This window comes from Sapajus apella, unplaced genomic scaffold (assembly GCF_009761245.1).
Source record: "Sapajus apella isolate SASKATOON/1434 unplaced genomic scaffold, GSC_monkey_1.0 scaffold29, whole genome shotgun sequence".
Lineage (NCBI taxonomy): Eukaryota > Metazoa > Chordata > Mammalia > Primates > Cebidae > Sapajus > Sapajus apella.
The window spans coordinates 17,728,856-17,755,088 of NW_022436969.1; the positions used below are offsets into that span (position 1 = coordinate 17,728,856).

At 45.2% G+C, this 26,233-nt stretch overlaps 1 protein-coding gene across 1 annotated transcript in view; it reads right to left on the bottom strand.

Moving 5' to 3' along the window:
• Nucleotides 1-1,008: 1,008 nt before the first annotated feature.
• The window catches only part of LAMA1 (laminin subunit alpha 1), a 173,416-nt gene continuing 148,191 nt past the window's right edge, over nt 1,009-26,233 (bottom strand). The window contains exons 49-63 of the mRNA XM_032293344.1: nt 25,944-26,094; nt 25,077-25,221; nt 24,456-24,597; nt 21,744-21,858; nt 21,385-21,558; nt 18,941-19,092; nt 17,738-17,923; nt 16,196-16,325; nt 14,617-14,729; nt 10,076-10,265; nt 8,444-8,602; nt 7,741-7,894; nt 6,496-6,629; nt 2,359-2,581; nt 1,009-1,421 (exon numbers count right to left, since the gene is read on the bottom strand). Coding sequence (XP_032149235.1) covers nt 1,261-1,421; nt 2,359-2,581; nt 6,496-6,629; nt 7,741-7,894; nt 8,444-8,602; nt 10,076-10,265; nt 14,617-14,729; nt 16,196-16,325; nt 17,738-17,923; nt 18,941-19,092; nt 21,385-21,558; nt 21,744-21,858; nt 24,456-24,597; nt 25,077-25,221; nt 25,944-26,094 — 2,329 coding nt within the window. The 3' untranslated portion in view covers nt 1,009-1,260. The remainder of the gene's footprint in view (nt 1,422-2,358; nt 2,582-6,495; nt 6,630-7,740; nt 7,895-8,443; nt 8,603-10,075; nt 10,266-14,616; nt 14,730-16,195; nt 16,326-17,737; nt 17,924-18,940; nt 19,093-21,384; nt 21,559-21,743; nt 21,859-24,455; nt 24,598-25,076; nt 25,222-25,943; nt 26,095-26,233) is intronic.

Here is a 26,233-nt window from a genome sequence, read left to right on the forward strand (position 1 = left end):
GGGCGTGCACTGCCGCTCGGACGGGTGGGTGCCCCTTCTGAGCCCAGCTGCCCAGGAACTGCCTTTGACGGCAGGAATCCGCATTCCTCCCATGGCCTGGTGCCACAGAACCATCAGCACGTCCACAACTGGCGGCTGCCTTTCTCTAATAAACATCTTCATGCAGGTATTTAAATGTGAAAGAATCACAGATTTCAAATATACCCATCAAGAGGTGTGGATCCCCACATAAGAAAGGCACAGAACAAGGACAGGGACCAGGAGCATAGCTACCTTGTTTATCAAATCAAAATCTCTCGCAGACACAGACACTGACTCTGGCCTCCTCCATATTGGAAAAGCAGGTCATGGCTGAGACAGGAAGAGACCATTAAGCATGTGGAAAATGGGATCATTTTTCTGAAGGACATGGATAGCGGCTGCTGTGACCAGAGCCGCAGCCACAGAGCAGGACTAAAATGCACATGGAAAGGACTGAATATGACTTCAGAAATCTGGGTTTACAGCTGCTTGGTCCATTAAAAGAATATACTTAGATGGTTTTAAAAATGTTCCCTCTTTTCAAATTACACACATTATCCCAGAAAAGTAGCTGATTAAGGCAAACTGTTTCATTCCAAGTGGTGAAAATAAAATTGACATAAAGGAAGCACTAACTTAAAATGATGCCATCTTTTCTTTTCTTTTCTTCCCATCCTGCAAAATGCACTGTTGGGTGAGGTCCTGATAGCACAAAGCCATGTCCAAGGAGGGTACAGCTCCTTCCTTCACTCCCTGTGCCCCTATGACTTGCTGGAGCCTCCTTAAAAGGTTATGTGGCAAAACCTGGTGTGCTCATCTGGAATTAATCAATGACACTACTTGTCTGTTGTAGAAATTGGAGCTTAGTGTTTTACTGAAGAAATAAAAGGCTTCATACTCTGCTCTAATCTATTATCATCTGTAGTGACACTTTTTTTAAAAGCCCAAAATAAAAACATAAAATATTGTCAAGTAATCAACAGAACATTCAATGTGTACAGAGATTTATTTTTTTAAATGTTAAAAAAGAGAACCAGAGAATTCAATTTACATTTTAGACCATTTAATGGAGGTATTTGTTGCACATGTGGTTTTAGTTTAACATAAACACAAAATCTCTCCCCGGAAACACTTAACCTGAGTTGGAAATGAAATATGAACTGAAGAGATTCTTAATTCACACATACATTTCTCCTCAAAATATTAGCAGTGATTCCAACTGAGGATTCTGCTGGAAGTTCAGGACTCGGTCCCAGGACAGGAATGAGGGAAAACTCCTGGCATTTCGAATGCTCTGCTGAAGTCCAAGGATTGCACCTGCGGGCTCTTAACCAGAGCTAGCTTTCTCAAACACCCGCGGAACGAGGTCTGGCTGCTCAGGCAGTTTTGCTTCACACCAGCTGTTCAGGAAAGAAGAGAAGGCAAATCTTGCTTAATTTTGTTGAAATTCGACCCACAGCACAAAAGGAACAGAAATAATCTCAAGTGGGTTTTTTGTTTTTAATTTTCCACTATCAAAATTAGAAGAATATTTTCCACATGTGTGGGGTCAGTGAATAGCAGAATTCATAGAAAACATTTTTTTTTCTTTTGAGATGGAATCTCGCTCTGTCACCCAGGCTGGAATGCAGTGGCACAATCTGGGCTCACTGCAACCTCCATCTCCCCGGTTCATGTGATTCTCCTGTCTCAGCTTCCTGAGTAGCTGGGATTACAGGCACCCACCCACCACGTCTGGCTTATTTTTGTAATTTTAGTAGAGATGGGATTTCACTATGTTGACCAGGCTGATCTCAAATATCTGACCTCAAGTGATCTGCCCACCTTGGCCTCCCAAAGTGCTGAGACTATAGGTGTGAGCCACCACACCTGGCTGAAACTTTTAATATATAAAATTTTAAGGCATAGTTAAAAAGGCATACAACAGATGTTTATTTTATTATTTGCAACAATTCCTTGGAACATCTAAAATGCATGATTCTAATCCGAAATTTACCAGAGAGATGAGTCACAAGTTTGTTCCCTAAAATGATTCCCCAACCCTAAAATGATTCCCAGCTCTGAGAGTCATGTAATTTCCCTCGGCAAAGTCATCCAGCTGCCTTTATATCAGATCCAATGTTCTCACGATCTTAACCAATGATTAACTTTTGTGTGTAGATTATTTGAAGTTTTCCAAGAATTCTTAGGTATTTGAAATCACCTTTCTAAAATGGTAAAGGATTTGTCACCCAAACCACGTGCCTTTCTCAATCCCTAGTCTATATCTACCTGAACCAAGACTACCTCCAGGGATAGTGCCCCTTTTGAGTGGAAGAGCAGGTTATCTGTACGTACCAGGATAGCCACCAACATAAATGGGATTGTTGGTGTCCACTGAGGTAGACTGGGTGTGTGGATTTTCCGCGCCAACTGCGTTCCCATCGACAATCAGAGTGATACGGTGTTTGCTTTTGTTGGCCTGAAGTGTGTGCCATTTGCCATCACAGAGTGCAGCGGCGGTTTTGGGCTCATATGAGGCTGTTATCCTGCCAGCACCATTGTTGACATGGAACAAGATCTAAACAAAGCAAATATCCTGATGAGTTTTTCTGTACTTAAGGAACGCAGTCCATTGGTATAAGCTCTTGGAGTGGATAAAATCGCAGCATTCTGTTTAAAAGAAGCGCTAACTTTGAAAAACAGAAAATGGTTTTGAAAAATAGCTTCTTAAAGGATTCAGATGTTATACTATTCTCCAAATTCCAGAAAGGGCAAATAGCCACCTTCATGACCATAAGCCCAAGCACATTGCATACTTAAATGAGGCCCTCATTTTTAGGACATTTTAGGACTTAATGGCCTTACTGGAGGTGCCTGTCATACTTTTTAGTTAATTTATTTATTGATATTTGAGATGGAGTTTCACTCTTTTTGCCCAGGCTGCAGTGCAGTGGTGAGGTCTTGGCTCACTGGAACCTCCATCTTCCGGGTTCAAGTGATTCTCCTGCCTAGCCTCCCATGTAGCTGGGATTACAGGTGCCCACCACCATGCCCGGCTTATTTTTGTATTTTTAGTAGAGACAGGTTTCACCATATTGGCCAGGCTGGTCTCAAACTCCTGACCTCTGGTGATTTGCCCACGTCGACTTTTCACAGTGTTGGGATTACAGGTGTGAGCCACCGTGCCCTGCCCAGTCATACCTATTGACAGCACCTAGGAGCAAATATTTAGTGTCTTCTGATGAACAGTAGATGCTCTCTTACAGCAAGTAAAAAGATCTCAGTTTTGCAAAAGACAGGAGGTGTTATGGGCTGAAGACCGCCCCTCCCAAATTCATACACTGAAGTTCTAACCCCCAGTACCTCAGGAATGTGATTATATTTGAAGATGGAACTTTTAAAGAGGTAAGTAAGTAAAGATAAAGTCACTAGGGGGGCACTAATCCAGTTTGACTGTGTCTTTATAAGAGATTAGGACACAGACATGCAAAGAAGGAAGACCTGCGAGAACACGCGAGGCATCTGTAAGTCAAAGAGAGAGGCCTCAGAAGAAAGAACCCTGCTGACACATTGATCTCCGACTTCCAGTCTCTAGGATTACAAGAAAGTAAGTTTCCTTTGTTTATGCCACACAGTCTGTGGTACTTTGTTCTGGCACCCCAAGCTGACTAAGGCAGGAGGAAAGAATTTCGAGTGCGCTTTTTGAAGATTCTTATGCTATATACGAAACTGTTCAGTATTAATTATTTCAAGGTGGACTGTGACAAAGTAAAGATACAAGTCATAAATCCTTAGGCAACAACTAAAAATGTTAACAAAAAGAACTATAAATAGCAATCCAATAAGAGGTAAAATGCATCATACAACAGAAAATTACCTTGTTTGCAGCAGTTACATTTCTGATTGCATTTTTTGTTTTTTATTTATCTAAATAAAATATTTTCCAAAAATAGAGATGTTGTCGCTATGTTGTCCAGGCTGGTCTCAAACTCCTGGGCTCAAGCAATCCTCCTGCCTCAGCTTCTTAAAGCTTTGGGATTACAGGCATAAGCCACTGTACCTGGCCCCTGACAACATTTTTTAGATGTCACACAAAAACATGCAAATAGATACAAAAGTTTTTAAAGTATAGATGAGGGATAAAGTTGGCTATAAGTCAGTGTAGAGAGGCAGCAATACGACATCAAGGTGTCTGTTTTGGCATGAATCGGAAAAGAGGTGAAGGGCAGGAGGTCAGACATGATCCTCCCCACCCCCACTCCAGGATATCCTAGGGGTTCAAAACCCAGCGGGGATTAAGTAGGGAAATGCTAGAAACAACCGATAAGTCCTGGGGAATCTAGAACATGGAGACTTGTTCCTTGCCTTCCAAAGGCACTAGTGTTGGAAAATGCAAGCATCTTACTCCCACCAACAACAAGCGTTGACTTCAGTGCTGCAGAAATGCTGGTAAAATGTAGTTAGGTAGAGAGAGGACCAGAGAGACCCTATCCCTGATTCCCCGTGGTCTATGTGCGGCTTGGCAGAAATTCACAAGTTTGCACATGACCCCACGGGGAAGGGGGAAGGTGGCTGAAGATGAAGAGGTGGCACTACCCATGACAACCAGGATGGGAAGCCTGATCCGCAAGGGACACTGGCCAAACTCTCCAGGAACAGTCCCATCGCAGGGGCAATCCTGAGGCCCCAGGGACCACTCACTATAAGAGGCTGCCCTGAAGACTGAAGGCCAGGAGACTGAGCTATGGCTCAACTGCTGTCCATGAGAGAGCCCACAGAAAGGAGAAGGGCGACCAAGACTCCCTTCCTCGCATCCTGCCTGCACCCAGACAGCCCCAAAGGGGAGAGGAAGGAGAGTGAGAACTGGGAGAAACTGTATGAAGGAGGCAGTTTTCCAGCACGAGACTAAAGTACTAGTACTGCAAATTGTTGAGTTCATTTTGTTGCCAGCAGGAGACGACATGAGAGGTTGAAAAGCAAGAGCAGAACTGTCATAGAAAAATAACATGTTTTACATAAAAAAAATTATAGTGTGGTATGTCCATCCCATGGAGTAATACCCTACCACAAAAAGGAATGGACTGGCTGGGCATGGTGGCTCATGCCTATAATCCCAGAACTTTGGGAGGCCAGGGCAGGTGGATCACCTGAGCTCAGGAGTTCGAGACCAGCCTAGCCAACATGGCAAAACCCTGTCTCTACTAAAAAAAGAATACAAAATTAGCTGGGCATGGTGGCAGGTGCCTGTAATCCCAGCTACTCAAGAGGCTGAGGCAGGAGAATTGTTTGAACCCAGGAAGGTGGATGTTGCAGTGAGCCCAGATCACACCATTGCTTTCCAGCCTGGGTAACAGAGTGAGACTCCTTTTCTAAAAAAAAAAAAAAAAAAAAAAAAAAATAGGAACGACTGCTAATATGCACAACCACCCAGATGAACCTCCCAAAATCAGGCTGAGTGTGAAAAGCTGATCTCAAAATGATGCCTAACACTGGAGAAACAGCAGTTAGATAAATGACAGATTATTGGTTGCCTGGGCTTAGGCGTGCAGGGGTTGGGTGTGGTCATGAAGGGGCATTAAGCGGGAGCCTTGTGATATTGATACAAGTAAGTATCTTGACTGTGGTGATGGTTGCACATATGTATCACAAGCTACACGTGATAAAATTGTGCGACGCTACACATACATACTCATGACCGCACACACACACATGCACACGTGTGCCTGCATAAACAGTGAAACTGAATAAGCTCTATGGATTGTACTGATGTCCATGGCACAGATTTGACGTTGTCCTAGAAAAATGCATAACGCTTGTAATCCCAGCACTTTGGGAGATCACAAGGTCAGGAGTTTGAGACCTACCTGATCAACATGGTGAAACCCTGTCTCTACTAAAAAATTAAAAAAATTAGCCTGGCGTAGTGGCATGCACCTGTAATCCCAGCTACTCAGGAGGCTGAGGCAGGAGAATCACTTGAGCCTGGGAGGTGGAGGCGAAGGTTGCAGTGAGCCGAGATCATACCACTGCACTTCAGCCTGGTTAACAAGAGTAAAACTCTGTCTCCAAAAAAAAAAAAAAAGCATAATGCTGCCACTGGGAAACCTGGCTGAAGGGTGCATGGGCCCTCCCTGTACATTTCATTTCAACTTCCTATGAATCTGTAATAATTTCCAAATAAAAAGTTGAAAAAATTAGAAGGGATAGGGCATCAGGTCAGCAGCTTATTCTCAGATGTTTCAGGAAAACAAGTTCTCTGTATTACAGTTGCAAATTTTGCTGAAAGCTTAATTTGAAACATACAAAAGGTTATTTTTTAACAGACTTTTAAAATAAATAAAGTTTTTTTTAGCAATATCTGTTTTTTAAATATTAATGGGACCATTGTTTGACTCCATGAAAATGGATAGTTGTGAACGTGAATCTGCTGTTTCTCAATTGCTGTGTCTCCGACACTGGGGGAGGGAGGCCCCATGCAGAGGAAGCACCCACCTTGCCATCCATGAGCTCTAGTCCAATGGCATCCACTTTGGCAGTGCTGATGCCCAGAAGGACGCCATTCTGTGAGGAAGTTCGAAACTCCAGGGTGATGTTCAGCTCTGACCGGACTTTGTAGCCCTCTTTGACTGTAACACACAAGGACAGCCCGAGTCAGGGGTGAACGCTGCCAGGCCCAGGCTGTGCATCTGGGATCCTGGCTTGGGGGCCGGGGGGACCTGGCTCTAGCTCCTCCTTTGAATCCAGCTCCATCCCCACCAGCAGGTCACTCCGGCCCTCGGAGCCTCGGCTTCCACATCTGGGAGATGACACGGAGCTTTTAAAGAAGACGTACGCCGTCAGCCAGGCCAGAGCAGAGGCAGGAGCCTACTTCATCTGTGGCCACAGAGCACGTGGCCCTGCCTCACCCCATGGACACATCCACCCTGCCCTTCCCGTGGGTTGTTGGGATTTGATTCTTGGAATCCCTTTATCATCATCCGAGCATAGTCCATGTTATTTTCCTAGTATCTGTGTACTGGGCAAATCATAATTTACTGAATGTATCAGAGTACATACTAAGTTTGTTAAAGGTGGGGATGGAATGGAATGATTTTTTAGTGCAGGTGATAAGAAAGCTGAAGAGCCACATTGGGGCTATTGGCAACAGCAGGCTGTTGTTACCATGCCCAGTGCTGAAGGGAAAAGGGGAGAAGATGGTATGCTCCGATCTGGGGGGTGTAAGGGGAGCTGAGACCGCAGAGGGGGCTGCCCTTCAGGGCTGGAGCCTGAGCCTCAGGAACAGGAGACAGGAAGCACAGAGAGAACGAGAGATGTTCCGCTGGCTTCCCCCCTTCCCCACCCAAACTTCTGCACAGCCTCCCTGGCACCGGCTGGTCTAGACATTTTATGCTGCTGAGTTTTAACTCAAAGCCCTTTCTTAACTTGGACAGTGAGTGTGCCTTACAGAACTTGGGGGAAATACAGATGAAACTATCACCCCATGTCTGGCCTCTGTCAGGGGTCATACCAATCCTGGCGGGAGAAGACTTTATCAGGCCATCCAGATCACACAAGACCTGAGAAAGCTTTGTATGCCAAGAAATTAGGACTCAATGGAATACCGAACTCAGTGTGGTTTTCCTGCAGCCTTGTCCAGGTCTTGTCTTATATTCTTGGATCCGTGTCATTTTAGAGTATAGGCTCATCAGAGTACAGGCTTATTCGGGGACTGCTTTCCAGAGTGTTGCTAACACATACCAAGAGCTACATATCCGCTTCCATCAAAGAACGTTCCTTCCTGGGCCACTGAGAAGCACCTATTCACTGCAAAGGCAGATACCAGGTTGTCCTTGTCCAGCTGTTTGCTGTTAACCGTCATGTCCCCAATGCAGGCAGGGATGCTGTGGGTGATCTAAGCCAAATGACATGCAAGAGTAGACAGTGGTGATTCTAAGAAGAAGGGCTCGGACACATTTTCCTTCCTCTTCATCAGAATGGTCTCAACAAAACACATTACAATGTCATCTTTTGTTTTAAAACTTTCACTGCCACAAGACTTCACATGAATGTCTAAGTTAGAGCTACCATTTGAGTATCTTTGCTAATAATGCAGTGGAAGTGTTTTCTATTATTTTAGTGAAATATTGTGGAAATCAAAAAATGCTGAGTTTACTAATACGCGAATATGCATTTGCTGGGCTTCCCTGAATAGTGCTGTGCCCATGTGGCTGTGGAAGGGGAATGTTCAGGAACTAACAGGCTGGAAAGACTGATCGAGTGCTGAGGGGTGGCCCTAGCACATGATCTGTGGACATGCCTGCAAAGTCAACCTCATGCAGCCAAGCCCCAGGTTCAAACAAGGTAATTTAAACACAGAGATGCGATGAGCTAGGTATGCTCTTCTACAAAACAAGCACAACCACGACGAAGGCAAAACGTGAGTACGAAAAGTACTGCTTACATTTCCAATGTTCCTGGCCCGGTACCCGGAGGGCAGGCCTCCTAGGTAGAACAGCCCCTCCACGTCCAGCGTGGTTGCATCCCCCACCACGGTCACTATGGGGGACTCTTGGCCATCAACAGTTATGAAGCCTTTTCTTCTGACGTAGTCTGTCTTAACCTACAGCAAAGCGAAAACATGCATCATTTTTAAGGAATCTGAGGAAACTTTAACAGATGTATGCTTGCAGCATCTGCTCCTGAGAGCTATAACAACCTGAATGCAATCCTAAAGGATGGCTCAAATTTTTAGGCAGTTGGTGATGAGGAGTGGCTGAAGAATCTGGCAGAAGGAAGGAGGCAGGCAGGAAACTGCCTTTGCAAAAACTATGACAGTGAAAGAAATCTGACATAGTAAAAGGATGACAGAAAGAGGAATCTGACATAACTGACTCCATCTTGCTTCTAACCTCATAAGCTGTCCTTGCTAATTCAGTCTAGCTATGGGAGGAATGTATTGATAGTTTAAAACAAAGATAACAATCCATTTCTGAAATGGGAGTAATTTAGTTGATACTTTAAAACAAAAATGATAACAGTCTCTTACCAAAACTATCTCCCTCCTTGCTCAGGGACCAGAATCGCCTTTGTAAAATTAAGGAAGTGCCACAAGGTTGGAATTGTGATGGGGGCCTGAATTCTGCTAAGATACAAGCATAAACTCTAACCAACCATTGTTTCTTCTGCTAAGATGTAGGCATAAACTCTAACCAGTCATTGTTTTATAACTTGCCTTTTTAAACTACTTATTACTTAGGAATCACATAGCCAATAGTCACAAGCTTTATATCTTCCCCAATTGCCCCTATAGAAAACATTGCTATTGGACAATCTAAGACTGGCATTTGAGATATTTTTCAGACTTTGCATTCAATATGAACCAACTGGAACCACCTAGAGCAGCAACTCCTACCCAGGAACTAACTCAGCACAAGAAGACAACTTCAACCCCCTTATGACTTTTTCCCCAGTCCAATCAATCAGTAAGTGCCAGTCCTTATCCCCCAGCTGGCTGCCAAACTATCCATGTTTACACAAGGTTTTAACCCTAGTCCTTGAATTCTTGGGGAGGTGGCTTTGCGAATTATCTCCTGGCAAGTTGCCCCTGCAATAATTACTCTTTATTTGCTGCAAAACTTGCTGTTCTCAGTGCATTTGCTTTTCTGCGTAATGGGCAAGGAGAACCCAGCTGGCTAATTACAGGCACAGAGAAAGCACACTGCAGACCAGAAAATGCTCCAGAGTCCTGGTTATCAGAAAGCAAACACCATGAGGGCAGGCTCGGTCCTTTCACGCCATGGGTGGGCTTTACATACTCCTTGCCAAGTCAAGAACATGTCTAGTATCTTTTGTTCATCCCACCAATATCTGCTTAGTGTCTATTTCACGTCAGGTACTAAGCAAGGCCCTGGGGATATTTCAGCAGCAGAAAAGATCCCTGCCTTCGAGACCTGCAGTCTCTGGGGGAGATAGCAGACACACAAGGTGAGATAGAGATTAATGGGGATAATGTGCCTTTGGGAAAAGGAGTGAACCCCTGTGATCGATTGAATAGAACTCAGAAGCAGCCACCACAAGCCTCCTGAGACCGTACCGTGTGCCACTTGCCATCGCTGAGCAGTGCAGGGTGAGAGACCTGTGTTTTGCCTTTGCCAAGGTCAAACATGAAGTGGAGGCGGCCCCCGTGCAGCTGAAGCACGGCGTAGTCTGCTTGGTTCTGATGAGCCATGTAGTAAATCAGGCCGCTGGCGGCGAACGTGCGGATACGTAGCTGAACCGAGAGCCTGGGGAAAACAAGGGCTCAGCGTTGAGAAAGGAAGCTGCTACTTTTCATTTTTAAAACCTCAAAAAGAGGACCCAACAATTGTGTCAACATTTATATTGAACCTCAGGAGGGAGGGGCACTCATTCCTTCATTCATTTACGCATCCATTCATTTAACCAGTTGTTACTGCCTACCTCTGTCTGCGGGAACTGTTTTAGAATGAGGATAAAGCCCTCAACAAAGAGGAGGATCCCTTTGCTCATGAAACTAATTCAGAAATACATCAGAGAGTTAAAGTGGGTCCTACAGAGGCCAACCGGTGTGGCTACCTTAAGTAGTCAACACAGATAACTCGGCAAAGCTGCTATTTCAGCTGAGTTCTCAATGACAGAAAGGGGCAAGCCCCTGCAAAGTGAGGGGCTTGATGACGGTGGACAGCAGGAAGCCCACCTGAGGCCACAGGGAACCAGAGCCACTGCAGTTGTGGAGGAAGGCTGTGCCTGCGCGGGCCCTGTCAGAGGGACCACGGTGTCACAGGCGCACCCAGGGACAAGACAGGGCGGGTGTGGCTCCATCATAGGGAGGAAGGGCTTTGAGGGTGTTTGGATTTTCAGCACAGTGGGAAGACACAGGAGGGCTTTGAAAGTGGGAGTGGCCAAGAATCCCTTTAGGAGATCCTCTGTCTAAACAGAGGAACAGGTCAGGGCCAGGGGTGAAGCAGGCCCCGTCAGGCAGCTGTTACTACAGCCCACAGGGAGGAGTGGGTGGCTTAGACCAGGGTGGCGGTGGGGACTCAGAACAGATTCAGGAAACATTCTGGAGGAAGAAGCACAAGGACTTGCCGATGGACAGGATTTGCAGAGTGAGAAAAAAGAAAATAAAAAACAGCCTCTAGGTTTGGGCCTTGGACAGCCAGGGGAATGGTGATTGTGCCTTGTAGCAATGACAAAGAGCAGGAAGGCAGGACTGAGGAAACCTGTGAATTCCTTTCAGGTGATGAGCACCAGTCCAGTAGAGATGCTGAGTGGCTGAGGAACCTGTCCCAGCCCACACAGAGATGTCAAGTGGCCAAGGATCCTGTCCCAGTCTACACAGAGATGCCGAGTGACCCAGGAACCTATCCCAGTCCACACGGAGATCTTGAGTGGCTGGTGGGTCCACGAATCCCAAGTTCTAAGTGGAGGCCAGAGCAACACGGGTGGGTGCTGCCGTATCTAGGTGGCATGTTAAAGCAGTCAGAACATAGAAGACCAGCCTGGGAAAGCATGTGGAACCGGCCCTGTACTCTCAGCTGGGAAACTGAGGAAGGGCGGGGCCGAGAGAGGAGCAGGGAACCAGCAGTTCGAGAGGCTGTGGCAGCCAAGGAAGTCCAGGGGTTGCTGGGAGCCCAGTGCAGGGTGCCCCGCACGATCATGATGTAGCTACACGTGGGTCTCAAGTAACTCTCTCAAGAGCAGCCAGGGTTGTGCAGGAGGCTGACCAGACGGTTAGAGGAGGAAAAAGTCCCTGAGGAAAGGGCAGCGCTTTTAAGCCGCCTTGCTGGGAAACAGAGCCAGGTACTGAGCATGCGTGTGACGGGGATGTGGCATCTCCTGGGGGGGGCGGGGTTCTGCTGCAGAAGGCAAAGTGAGACCGGGAGTGGAGCACAGAGGTTACAGCGGTCCCTTCTTATTTGCGGTTTTGCCTTCCAAGATTTCACTTTTTGAGGTTTCAGTCACCTGCAGTCAACTGAGGTCTGGAAATATTAAATGGAAAGTTCCAGAAATAATGCGAAAGTTTTAAATCGGGCATCATTCTGAGTAGCATGATGAGATCTCATGCCATCCCACTCGGTCCTGCCCAGGAGGTGGGTCCTGCCCAGGAAGTGAATCCTGCCTGTGTCCAGCGGATTCACGCCGTGTGAACCATGTGCCTGCTTGTCCCTTCATAGCCATCCAGGTTCGCAGATCAACTGTGGCAGTGTAGCAGGGCTTGTGTTCAGGTCACCCTGACTTTACTCAAAAATGCTCCCAAGGGACAAGAGGAGTGGTGCTGGCATATTGTTATAATTCCTCTATCTTATTATTAGTTATTGTTAATGTCTTCCTGTGCCTAATTTACACATTCAACTTTATCATAGCTATGCATGTATAGGAAAACACAGTGTATATGAGGTTTGGGTATTAGCCGAGGTTTCAGGCAACGACTGGAGGTCCTGGAATGTATCCCTTAAGGACAAGGGGAAACTACCGTATAGGCACAGACTCTGGAGCCACAAGACCTGGGTTCAAATCCCAGCTCTGCCATTTACCAGTGGTAAATGACCTTGAGCAGATGCCCCAGGCTCCCTATACCTCAATCTCCTTATCTGTAAAATGGAGACAATACCAATGTCTTCCTCATAGGAGAATTACGAGGAATAAACTAGGTCATCTGTGTAAAATCTCTGTGTCAACCTTCAGCACAGTAGTTCGCTGCTCTTGCTGTCACTGCTGATGATGGGGTGACGGTGGTGTCTGCGTGCTGGAGGGAGTGTGCACTGAGGAGTGAGGAGTGGCTGCTGCGCATGCCCTAGGGAGGAGAGGGCTGATGGGGTCCAGAGGACAAGCTGGGACTGCGTGGGCTCTGCTAGGAGCAAGGACCCTTCATCTGTGGTAGCAGAAGAGACAGAGGGTCGGGAACAAAGGCAGGGGCTGGTCTTTTTGGTGGTGGACAGATGAAGGAGCTCTGTTTTTTTTTTTTTTTTATATGGAGTTTCACTCTGTCACCCAGGCTGGAGTGCAGTGGTGTGACCTCGGCTCACTGCAACCTCCATCTCCTGGGTTCAAGTGATTCTTCTATCTCAGTCAGTCTCCTGAGTACTTAGGACTACGGGCGTGAGCCACCACACCCTGCTATTTTTTTTTTTTTGTATGTTTTAGTAGAGACAGGTTTTCACCATGTTATTAGGATGGTCTCAGTCTCCTGATCTCATGATCCGCCTGCCTCGGCCTCCCAAAGTGCTGAAATTACAGGCGTGAGCCACCGCGCATGGCTGGACGAATGAGCTCTTTCTTCTCAATGAGGCAAGTCATCAGCTGGAGTGTGAAGAGAGGCTGCGGTGCACAGGGCTCTGAGCCACAAGCAGCTATGAGCAAGTCATCATGGAGAGTAAAAACCGTGAACATAGCAGAGTGAGGCACTGGCTCCCCATGTCATTTGGAGGCTCCATCTGAGACTGATGGCTATGCTATTCAAGTCAAACCAGCTAGGAAGGAGATGTGCATCTCCCCAGCCTTGGTCTCCTGTGTGGATTCTGGCACAGAGACGGCAGAGTGTTGGCTTTGACCTGAGCTGGCAGGAGTGGGAGAGACAAAGGGTTAAGGGAATTTGCAGAGGAACACCTGTAACCCTGGCCTGGAACCTATCTGGGAGGATGAATTGTGATGTAGGGCTAGAGAAGAGGGGAGACGGTGGTGGGAGGGCATTAGGGCTGGCGGCCGAGAGGTCTCCATGCAGCTGCAAACCTGCAGGAGTGGGGAGGCACAGAGAGGAGACGAGGAGAAATGGGTTGGCTAATAGGAGGCTTTTAAAGTCGAGACTGTGAGAGGGATGGATATCTGTGGGGAAGGCAAGGGTATGACCATGGGAGAGGCTGGCGGAGGAGGCAGGGAAAGATCTTCCACAGATCACAGTTTGAACATGGAAAGATCAGGTGTTAGGTGGCTGCTGAATTCACAGAGTGATGGCAGGAGATGCAGGAGACAGACAGGAGCCCAGGCGTGGAGGGGTGTGACAGGGTGCTGCTCACAGTCAATGACAAGATGGGCAGGGCGTGGCAGAGTCTGAAGGCAAGCCTGGCAGGCGAGCTGGAGGACCGAAGGAGGAGAAAAGAGCAACGTGGCATCTGGGAGCCCCAAGCTTCAGGCCTTGAGATCTTCCCTTGGCAGAAGGGTCCCAGGGACAGGTAGGTGTGAGGGGCAGAAGGTGCAGAGAGGGGTGCGTGTGGCACCCGGGATTTGGCCACCACAGTGAAAGAGTTTGGGTAGACAAACACATCAGACTATTAAATGCTTAAAGTGGAATGGGGTTGAAAGTCCAAACAACGATAGATCAGGAGACTTGATTTAGACGCCCACACACTTCCTTACATGCACACAGAGATGGGCAGCCAGCCACCTCCAGAAGAGGAAAGGCAGAAACCAGACAGTCCAGTGAACCACCATGAAAGCGTGTGATTTGCACCAAGGCTGAATTCCTATCCGTTTGCCTCCTCTCTGCCATTTGGTTGCAAGTCAAGCACTTCATCATAAAATAAAAGCAGCTTCTTTTGGAAAAGACTCTGTGGCTGGAGAACATCCCCACCCATCTAGCAACCAGACGCCGCATAAGGACTTTAGAACAATACCTACTTCTTTCTGACATCCGACTGATTAAAAGGCAAAATTAAATGGCTGTTTTGTGTGAGGCCAAACTGGTGAGCGCTGGGAACGTACTCCGGAGCTGCATCCGCCGCACACTGTTCCTGTAAGAGACACGCAGGGACACTCAGCCACCACCCGCAGCCCGACACCCACTGACACACACGTGTTCCACTGTGAAGAGCCATCTCCAAAGCAATTCTATTCAGGCAGCAACAGCCACCAATGCCTGTTGGCACTCACTCCGTCTTTGGTTTAAATGCTGCTCTCACCAGCCCTTTATCTCCCTGAGAAGGCACTTAGAGCTTCTGCCTTTCACTTTAATCCCACTCAACTTCACTGAAATTCACAGACACTGGAGTCTCTCCTATGCATTTTCATCAGATTTAAGGTGCAAAGGCCTTGCTGTCTCCCTAGGCCCCTGCCATGACCTGAGGCTCTGGGAATGACCCTGAGGATGCAGCTGCAGAGATCAGCTGTGGCCCAGGCACTGGAAAACTGGAGGTGCCCACAGGTGACATGTCTCACAGGGCCTCAGAGTGTGAACCTAGGTCCATACAGACAGGGCAAGGTGCAGGCAAGAGGAGCCAGGTGGGAAGGGCCCCTGCACCCTGTACAACCATCTGCAGGCTGCCCTGACAGTGCCCAAGTCACGGGGGTCCCAGATGCTGTTTTCTGGCTCAATGTGGGCAGATGCTACCATGAAAACTGCCCCGGACGCGAAAACTGCCCCGGACGCAAAGACTGGCCCTGCTCAGAAGGTCCTGCTCTTGGATGCTTCTGCCATCTTCTAAATGATTAGAGTGCATGCTTTAAACCAGGGAAACAGAAAGCAGAGGGGGAGAAAATGAAAAATAACAATGGCTGCTATTCAAAATATTTGGCCAGAACTGGCTTTTCCTAAATGAATCAAATCTTTTTTTCTCTCTCTTTTTTGAGATGGAGTCTCGCTCTGTTGCCCAGGCTGGAATGCAGTGGCATGATCTCGGCTCACTCAACTTCCGCCTCCCGGGCTCAAGCAATTCTTCTGCTTCAGCCTCCAGAGTAGCTGGGACTACAGGCGCACACCACCATGCCCAGCTACTTTTTGTATTTTTAGTTTCACCATATTGGGCAGGGTGGTCTTGAACTCCTTACCTTAGGTGATCTGCCTGCTTTGGCCTCCCAAAGTGCTGGGATTACAGGTGTGAGCCACCATGCCCGGCTTTTTTTTTTTTTTTTTTTAAAGCAAAAAAGATGTGCACAATGGCTTTACATGAAGTATTATTTTCATGCTCTCCCGGCTAAATGTAAATTGACAATGAGTCCTTATAGAAACTCTGCCAAAAGCACATTATATGTCAGCCTGATGGACAGCCTAGGCGTTGGGGCCTGCAATCCGTAAATGCTGGGCCGTGTCATCCAGCTGCTTGGGGCATCCTTCCCCATCCTGTTCCTGCTCTGATTTTAAGCCCAGCTCCAGCTCCAGCTTTTGCAGCACCTTTACAGCAAGGCCCCGTTTTAACTCCCTCTGTTCTGGGCCTTTTTTTGCTCACTGGACCTGACTGATAGTAAAGGAAGCTGTTCCTACTGGAAAAGCCCGGGGCTCTCGCGGGAGCTCGCTGTCCTCTCCATTGGGAGCTGGCTTAGGCCTTTCTGACAGCCAGCAGGTGTCCAAGTCGACTTCCTCATGGCCAACTGCACTGTTGAAATCCAAAAGTCTAGGTAGAAACAAGACAGTGTTTTCAAAATTAGGATATCACAAACCAGTACATGAACCCAAGTCATTTGATTTCCGTACAATGAAAATCAATTAAAAACCATGTATGTATTTTTCTTGGAGTAACCAAAGTGCCAGTCCTTCACTATGACTCGGAGTCCAGACATGCTACCTTCGGTATTTCTCGTCTGATGCTTCTGCTTGCAATGGCACCCAGCCAGGCATATCCCCGTGTTAGACCCTGGCCATTCCTGAGCACCCCCAGGTCAGCTCAGATGTTATCACCTCCTCCCACAGCCTTGACTAGGCTGTCTCAGGGACATGTCTTTGTCTCTAGTTCCCAAGCACTGCACAGTGACCACCACTAAACACTGATTTCTTGTTTACAGGCTTCTCCTCCCCAGGAGGTCGTGGGCTACACCTGCCACATGCACCTTCACTCTGCAGCTCCTGGGCTGTGTCCTCTGCCCACACAGGTCCCCCTGGCACTTTCCCAGGGCACAGCTGGAAACTCCACAGACACATTTCTGCTCTATCGAGTCCCCAACCCCATGACTTTCAGGAGCATGAAGATGCCTCATTAATAAATGAATGAATGAATGAACAGACAACAGAGAGAATAAACATAAACACGTACAAAAATCTAAACCAGAGCTCTGACATCATGTTTGTATTGAAACCCAATGCTACGTTTTATTCTTGCAAATTTCAGGGACTCCTAAGAGGTAATTTCACAGAGGAGGACACTGTGACCATGAAAGATCCAATACTTCATTCAAGGTCACTAGGCAAGTCAGTGACCCAGCCAGGAGGGAGCCTCAGTTTCCTGGTGCCCAGGGCACGTCCAGGTTCTCCTGGGCAGATGCTGGTCACACAGAGCAGAGCACAGCTTGTATCCCATCAGCACCCTGTCCAGAGGCAGGGGGTGAGCAAGGAGGAATGAACTGCCTATGGGCACATGTCAGTTCTTTTCTTCATCATGAGCCCCACACAGGGAATGGAGGCTTCTAGTTCTTAATTATACAGTCATTGCTTTTTGGGGAAGCCATTAATAACCTGAAGCTGCTAGTAGCCTAGTAGTAAACAGCTCCTTCAAATCAGTGTCCTCAAGACAGCAAGAGACTTACATCACAAAATCCCTAAGTTCCTTTAAATGCACGTCAGAAATATATTTAAATCCTGGCTCTTACGGACAGTCACAGGGAGCTAACGTTCAGCAATGGTCTTTAAAGTATGATGACCATATCTGTCTATCATTCCAATCCAATAAAATCCATTTGGGGAGACTTTCATGATAGAACTCATTATTTGAGAACTTGCAAAATTTTCAGTAAAGTTAGATTTCAGATTAGTGTTAGCACTCACCATGGAAAGCCAGAAATGCAAGAACATGCAGAGAGCAGATACACTTACTCCAAATTAAAGATCAGGTTTTTGATACAGCCATGGAACGATCCTCTCATTTTGAGCAGCGACATCCCCTCTCGCTCTGGAATTCCCCCGATGTACAGATGGGAAACATTTATCGTCCTGCTTTCTACTGAGGGGCTCAACTTCATTTCCACAGGATTGTTCTCATCCAATTGGACAGTGATAATTCTAAAAGACCAAAGGAGAAAATAAATGAAAAGCTTTAAATATAATGAAATAATAATTCCATTTTAGTCTGTAGTTCCCACAAGTTCTTACTGAATAAAAAAGTTCCCTAAAGGTGCATTTTAACAAGATACTATCTATAACCAAAAAGGTGAATCTTGAAAATTAAAGCTCATGCTGGGCACAGTGGCTCATACCTATAATTCCAGCACCTTGGGAGGCCAAGGTGAGCGGTTTACCTGAGCTCAGGAGTTTGAGACCAGCCTAGGCAACATGATGTAACCTCGTGTCTACTAAAATACAAAAAATAGTAGGGTGTGGCGGTGTGCACCCATAATCCCAGCTACTTGGGAGGCTGAGGCAGGAGAATTGCTTGAAACTGGGAGGTGGAAGTTGCCGTGAGCCCAGATCGTGCCACTGAACTCCAGCCTGGGTGACAGAGCAAGACTCCTTCTCAAAAAAAAAAAAAAAAAAAAAAAAAGAAAAGAAAGAAAGAAAAAACTCACAATTGAACATTTTTCAGAAATGAATGGAATGTTATTAAATATCCATTAAATTAGACTGCTTTTTGGAGAGGTTTGTTTTCTTTCTTTCTTTCTTTCTTTCTTTCCTCTTTACCTATGATGAAAATGTCCAGTGTACTTTTAAAGCATTCAGTCTACAGTTTTGGAGGTAAATATACGGGAATGTTCATAAAATGCTATTTACTACTGATATAATACTGTGTACTAATACTCTAGTGCTATTTGCCACAGAATTAATCCAACGTAAGTACAATTTATGCTGGGTCCCAGAAAAGGGCAGAGTTAAAGTTGTTTAATTATAAAAATTCTAAAAGTATCTTATTACAAAGCAGATGAAATTGATTCCCAGGGAGGAATTCTAGGAAGGTTCTAGAATTATTTGGATGCTGATGATCCCAGTCATCTAGCTGCCCAGGGTACCATCGCAAAGTTCCTCCCGTGTTCCCTCTGAGCTCACCACACCCTCATTACACACTGCCTTGCCGTGTATAAGTACCTCCGATTCCTGACCAAGGAGATGGAATGCGCTTGTCCATCGCTGCATGTGCCCATGGGAGAGTGCAGGAGAGCTTTTCTCAGGCTTGTCCCATCCCCAGGATTGACATGTACCTCAATGTTGCCTCCAATCAGCATGATGGAAAAGAAGGGCTGGGGAGGTTGCACAGAGAATTTCCCAGACAAAACACATTACTATATGATTTAGAAAACTTTTGTCTTATGAAGATAATGTGCAAAGATTAACATCAAGTGAGTAGAACAATTCCTTAAGAATATCTTCATCTGCCACAATTTTAAATTTTGTATATTACTTTCTAATCTCTGTTCATATAATTTATATCCTGCATTATGCTATTATTGCTGAAGATTTAAAGATTTCCATTTCTGCATGGCCTCATATTTATTGTTTATTGCTACAATACATACCAATAAGTAGACACATTGTAATTTGTCTTTTTAATCAATGAAATTGAAAGTAGTTTCCAACTTTTTACCATACATATGAATATTTAATTGTTTTTCCAGTAATGTTGTTTCTCACATTATGAAAAATGAAATCAAACATTTAAAGGACGTGAAAATGTTTAAAGCCCTTACTTTTTTTTTTTTTGGCCACATTGAAAAGAGGCAGTTTATAGTGCCACCAGGAATACTGGAAGGTGAGCATCTCACAACACCCTTGCTAGCAATGACTCACATTATCCTTTTTTGCCGACTTAGTAAGCACACTTTGATTTGAAAGTAACCTTATTAAGACTAATGGAGAAAAAGTTTGGCAGTTCCTCAAAAAGTTAAACATAGAACTACCATAATGACCAGTGATTCCACTCCTAAGTATATGCCCAGAAGAACTGAAGACAGGGACTTAAATACTTATCCACATATGTTCAGAGCATTATTCGTAACAGCTAAAAGGCAGAAATGTCCCAAAGCTCATCCATGAAGTAACTGATGAACAAACTGTAGTATGTGCATATAGTGGAATATTACTTAGCCATAAAAAGGAATGAAATGCTGATCCATGCTACAATGGGGAGGAACTTCAAAAGCATGCTAAGTGAAAGGCGTGAGATATCATATCTTGTATAATTCCATTTGTACGAAATATCCAGAATAGGTAAATCCATCCATAGAGACAGAAAGCAAACTGGTGGTTGCCAGGGGTAGGGAGAGAAGGGACTGGGGAGTGACTAATTAATGGGATAGGCTTTTGAGTGACGACAGTGTTTGCAACTAGATAGAAGAGGTGGCCTTGCAACATTGTGAACGCACTAAATGCTGCTGAATTGTTCACTTTGAAATGGTTGATTTCAGGTTATTTAAATTTTGGCTCAACCAAAAACAAATAAACAAAAAAGATCAATGGAGCCCATTAACCAGTCTTAGTCACTGTCAGCACTTCCCCAAGTATGTTGTGACATGTTTGGGTTCTGCAAACTGATGCTCCAGTTCTGACTCTGAGCGTACCAGCCGTGTGATCTTGGTCAGGTTTACCAGGCTCTCTGAACCCATTTCTTTTCTGTTTTTTTTTTTTTGAGACAGAGTCTCATTCTGTCACCCAAGCTGGAGTGCAGTGGCACGGTCTTGGCTCACTGCGACCTCTGCCTCCCAGGTTCAACCAACTCTCCTGCCTTGGCCTCCCAAAGTGCTGAGATTACAGGCGTGAGCCACCGTGTCTGGCCTCTCTGAACCTATTTCTTCCTCAGCAAAATGTAGGAAGCAGCATTCCCCTTGCAGCATGGCTGTGATCATGACACAGCAATGTCTGTAAAGTATCTTGCAGAGTAAAAGATGACATTCTACAGATTTTCAGCTGCATGGACTCTCCTTCATTAAGATGGTGTGCTAACATTCTGTAAAGTCTCTTCAAATTATGTGATAGGCACAAATTTGAGCAGAGGATGGGGAAATATCACCTAGGTTCTTGAAATGGAATATGAGTAAGGAAAACTGTCATCTTTTCTCTCCTCCCCCCCTGTGAGTTTACTGTGCGTATCACAGGCCACATTCCTCTTGCTGCTCCTTTCAATCCTATAATAGACAAAGAAAACCTTGCTTGGTCCAGCAGTAGACTGGAGACCTGAACAGAATTTAAGGGCTGCTGTTTTAGCCTTGGGATGAAGAGAAATGACCACAACATGGGGAAGAAAACTCAGTACATGTTATGTGAATGAGTTTTTTAAAAATTAGAGGTAGACAACAAATAACTTTTTCCTCAGTCACTAGACAAGGAAGATGGATTATGCAATATAAAAAAAATCACTGATTCATAAGGGGATGACATTCAGCAATAATAGCTTTTACTTATTGAAAATGCACATCCATAAACAACCAGAAACACAGTGACAATAATTGTTTATGAGTCAGTCATTTTCCATTCATCGTTTCGTTTCCCAAAGTTATTTCCTGAGCTTGGGGCTCAGGAGCACTGGCCCTACTCACCACGTGTGCCTGCTCACGACTACCCTGCTTCTCCACATCCCCACCGAGGGCAGCCAGGATGATGCCACTGCTGTTCGTGGTGGCAAATGTTACCAGCCATTCCGATTCTGGTGACAAAGACTTGGGTGGCAATTCAATGTAGCCGCCTTTCAAGAAGCTAACACTCCGGATGGGCTGGTCACAGAGGAAATGAAACAGTATGGTGAGTTCCCAGCGGCGGCCAAACCTTCCGTGGGGAGGACACTGCTTGTTTCCTGATCACCTCCTTTCTATCCACCCCACTGGTTTGTTAAGTTATGATGTTGATGAATCGATGGACTATGGAAACTCATTTGAATATTAATAACAATGGTTCCTACCTCCAGTAAACAGCCTTTTCTCACTCCATAGGAATTTCTGAGTAAATCAAAAGTCGATCTGGATATTTCCAGGTTCTTGATACAGCCCACGAAGCTTTTGGTGGTGACACCTTTCCTGTAGAGAAGGGCATGAGAACCCCCACAAAATTTGGATTTTTTAATTCCATTGTTTTAAGAAGAAATGCAATTGGGCCAGGTACAGTGGCTTATGTCTGTTAATTCCAGCACTGTGGGAGGCTGAGGTGGGAGGATCACCTGAGCCCAAGAGTTTGAGATCAGCCTGGGCAACATAGTGAGACCCTGTCTCTACAAAAAATAAAAAATTAGCCAGGCATGGTAGCATGCACTTGTAGTCCCGGACACTGAGACAGGAGGATTGCTTGAGCCCAGGAGTTTGAGGCTACAATGAGCCATGATTGTTCCACTGCACACCAGCCTGGGTGACAGAAAAAGATCCTGTCCCCAAGAAAAAGAAAAAGGAAAAGGAAAAAAAACAACCCTGTATTTCTGGAAAACCTGTTTCCATGTGTTACTCTGCAGAAATGTCTCGGCCTCCCTCTAAGAACAATCTTGATCGTGAGAACTTCGGGTCAAACAAATACTCTCCTACTCTCCTTAGGACTAGAGAAAGGGAGCAAACTTAGTGAGTCTGGCTATTTGGATGGCCACCTACAGAAAAAACAGGCCAATAATAAGAAAGACAGTGCACAGTCACAAGGAAAGTGCAGCACACAGATTATAATCCAGTCTCCATGTAGAGTAGACTGTTTGCTTCCCATGGGGACAAGTGCAGGTAATGCCATTTCCCTGGATCGGACTGCTAGGAAAGGAAGTCATTGGCTGTTGTTTATGATGCATATCCATGAACTTTGTCCTAAAGGAAGTAACTGCATTTGGTGAAGTCTGGGATTATCCCAAACCCTATTTCTCAATGTTCAAGTCAATATCATATTTTTCTTACCAGTGACCTCCTGGCTGAGGTCAGGCTATAATATCGTCCAGCTCTTATTTCCAAAATATTGGGGGGGGGCATACGTCTCCTGGCTGCACTCTCTGTACCAGCTCTTGACAGGAGAGCTTTGCAATAACATGGTTTCCTGTTACAGTGACACCTCATTTTTTTCTCATGTTAAACAATGAGCTATAAACCATTAAGCAACTATATGATTTGGGGCAAATTTAAACCTTTCTGGATCTCAAGTTCTGTCCATGTAAACGAGGAGGCTGGCTTTGATGACACCCAAGTCCCTTCTGCTGAGAACATCTGTGATTTGGGTATCTGTCCTTTCCTGTGTTGTCTACACTGGGCCATCTAGACAAAGTCCAGATGTACTAGGACATTGCCGTGACCACAGGGAGGCCTCAGTCCTGGTCCCAGCACGACAGGGCATGAATCTGGGATGGAATTTGGAGACAGCTTCCAGCCCTGCCTCCGTCTTGGCAGGTAGGTAAGACTTAGCAAGCGACCAGCTCCTCTGAGGTTTAAATGGATTCATTTCTAAGATCAGGAGGTGGCTGTGGTTCACACTATGTTCCTTGGGACTTTCCAAGATTCCTGGCAAAGAGAAGGGGGGCAGTGGAGAAGTGGCTCTCTCTACAAAAGGCTGCTCATCATAGCAACTGAATGGCTACATCTCTGTGCCATGTAAGAAGATTCTCTAAAAGAACCTGACCTAAAGACAGAGCATGGCTACAAATGGACATTTGCTGACCCTAAACTGAGTGGCCCATTTTAGACATTTGATGACCCCACTCCCTGCAAGCTGTCTTGCCCTGACTACTGGACTTTCATACGTGTCTTTTTTTAATGGTGTGAAAAAACTTAGAGCTTAATTACAAACAAAAATTACAAAACTGAGGACAATGAACCAGCCACACAAAGTTTCTGTAAATCAGTAAAGTCACAAAGATCAACATGAATCAGTCTCCACAAGGATTCCATTGTACGTCCTGTGCCATTTCATCCCACTCCTGATGCTGGTCTTGTAACTTGCACATACATTATTCAGTCTAACCGCACTAAGGCTAATCCAGAAAAGTCTGCGGAAAGCATGATTCCTTTTTTTTTTTTTTTTTTTTTTTGCCTTTAAAGACATTCTACTACTATAAAAATGTCTAGAGAGGAGGATGAAGTGTGACAGCAAGTGTGGTCTCCAAATATGGCACAGTAACAAGATTTAGATGTTCTAAAGGCAATGCATATAAAATCACTAATTTTTCTGCAGAAGGCCTGCTTTGCTTCTCAAGTCATGTGACACAGACTACTTTGAACAAATAAAAGCAGATGTTACAGGCCGAACTGTGTTCTCCCAAAAGATGTGGCAGTCTTGATTCTTCTGATGTGCAAACGTGACCTTCATATGGAAAAAGGTCTTTGCAGATGTAATCAAGTTAAAGTGTGGTCATTAGGGTAAGTCTTTATCCAACATGACTTGTCCTTATAAAAAGGGCAAATTTGGACATAAGACACAGGCCAAGGAATGTCTGAAGGTACCAGAAGCTAAGAGCATGGAACAGATTCTCTCTCACAGCCCTCAAAAGGAGGAAAGCCATGCCAACACCTTGCTTTTGGACTTGCAGTCTCTAGAGCTGGAAAGGAATAGATTTCCGTGGTTGAAGCCACCTGGTTTGTGATACAATCCACTCTCAGCTCTAGCTAGCTAATATGGTTGGAAATCAGGGACATGAAAATTCTGCAATTTAATATCATACCTTACAACTCTTGACCTTGGTAATCCACCCACATATATTGGATCCTTGTCTAGGCGGTTGAGGTCGGAAGATGCTCCCGGAGTCTCGCCCTGCTTGGTTTCTTTATCACTGGTGTTACGGGCATCGGTAACTGCTAGGACTCCTAAAGGAGAGTGCAGTCAAGAGATAAAAAAAGGAAAATCCTTTTCCATGTTTAAAGTAAAATGCAAACTTCCGGCAACAGAGTTCATTTACAAAGACATATTCTTTTAGATTCTACAAATTTGATCAGCTAATGTTCTTTGCTACTGAAAGACAAGTGAAAATCCTTTCTACCAAAGTTAACACGCATTGCTAAATGAGAGCAGTATGCGTGTGGAAGAAAATAGAGTGGATTTGACTCCTGATTCCAATTCAGCATTTAATGTTAACACACTTGGAACTCACAGGCAAATGCAAGTGTAACACTCCTCCAACAAAATGTGAATCCTGTTGGTTAGTATTCCAAAGACAACGATGGCTTTGAAGTAGACTATCATTCAATACCCAGGAAACTACTGTGGAATAAAGACTGCTGATTTTGAGAAGATTTCTATTCTTATGAGGGTGACCGACATCTGGTGACTCCATCCGTGCCCATACCTTGCTTCCGGTTTCGCTGGAAAGCAATTTTGTACCAGGTTCCATTATTATAACGTCTGTCTGTCAAAAGGGTGAGGGGTCCTGAACCCAAGTCAGTCATGACCTTCACTCTGCCATGAACCAGCTCAATGGATACAAAGTCTTTCTGTAAAGAAGAGAACACAGTTCCCCAGGTTATAGCTTTATCCCAAGTTTCCCTTTCTCTTCAAGTCAGGGATGGCCAAAACCTTCTAAAGTCAAACTGAGAAAACTGGAGCTGGCCCCACAGCCGGAGGTGTATTGGCTATGAAACCAAAAATGCCCACAAAAGCTTTCTAGGACACTATACTAATAGAAATGAAACACTACTCATCGTTACCAAAATCGACAATTCAGTAAGAGAAGTGGAATCTCCTTGTATCTTTTTCATTCAGACTGACAAGGGGCCAGTCCTAAAAAATAAAACCAGAAGACTGAAAGAAACCACCAGCACATGCGATGTGAACGAGAACATGAAAGTCCCATGGATGGAATTCAAATTATGTCACTGTGGTCACAGTGAACCCAGAACAAGACATATTATTCGAGCTCAAATTTTAATAACTAATGTCTAACCGATATCTATAAAGACTAGAAGGCTAGTTTCTACTTGATGTTCTTCTATATTTTCTAAAGGGCCTGCAACGAATTTGTATTAATATAATAAATAATTTAAAATGAAGCAATTGTTTAGCACATACACATATTAATACTAGTATATGTTCACAAAAATTGTATGGTATACATAGGTACATATTTAACTAGTAAATCCTCATTAGACATAAACAACCTCATAACAATCTGAATGTGTGTATACAGTAGGACCTAGGGCCCCATAAAGACTCTTACTGTGCCATGTGATCCCAGGTAGAGAAGAAGTCCATTAGGTGAAAAGGTACTAAAAAGCATGATTATCTGGGTCACGGTAGCCGGAAGTAACTTCTCCACGACAGAGTACCCACTTCCGTCAAAATGGAAGGAAGGGTCTTCATTCTGGGAGCTGCAACAGAAGAGATGAAATAGAATCCATTCTCGGGAGGGTAGAGAGAGCCAACAGAGCAGTTACTGAGCTCTCCCTCACAAAGATTACGGTAGAGCTATTAGTTCCATAATTTCATATCAAGTGTAGATGATAATAT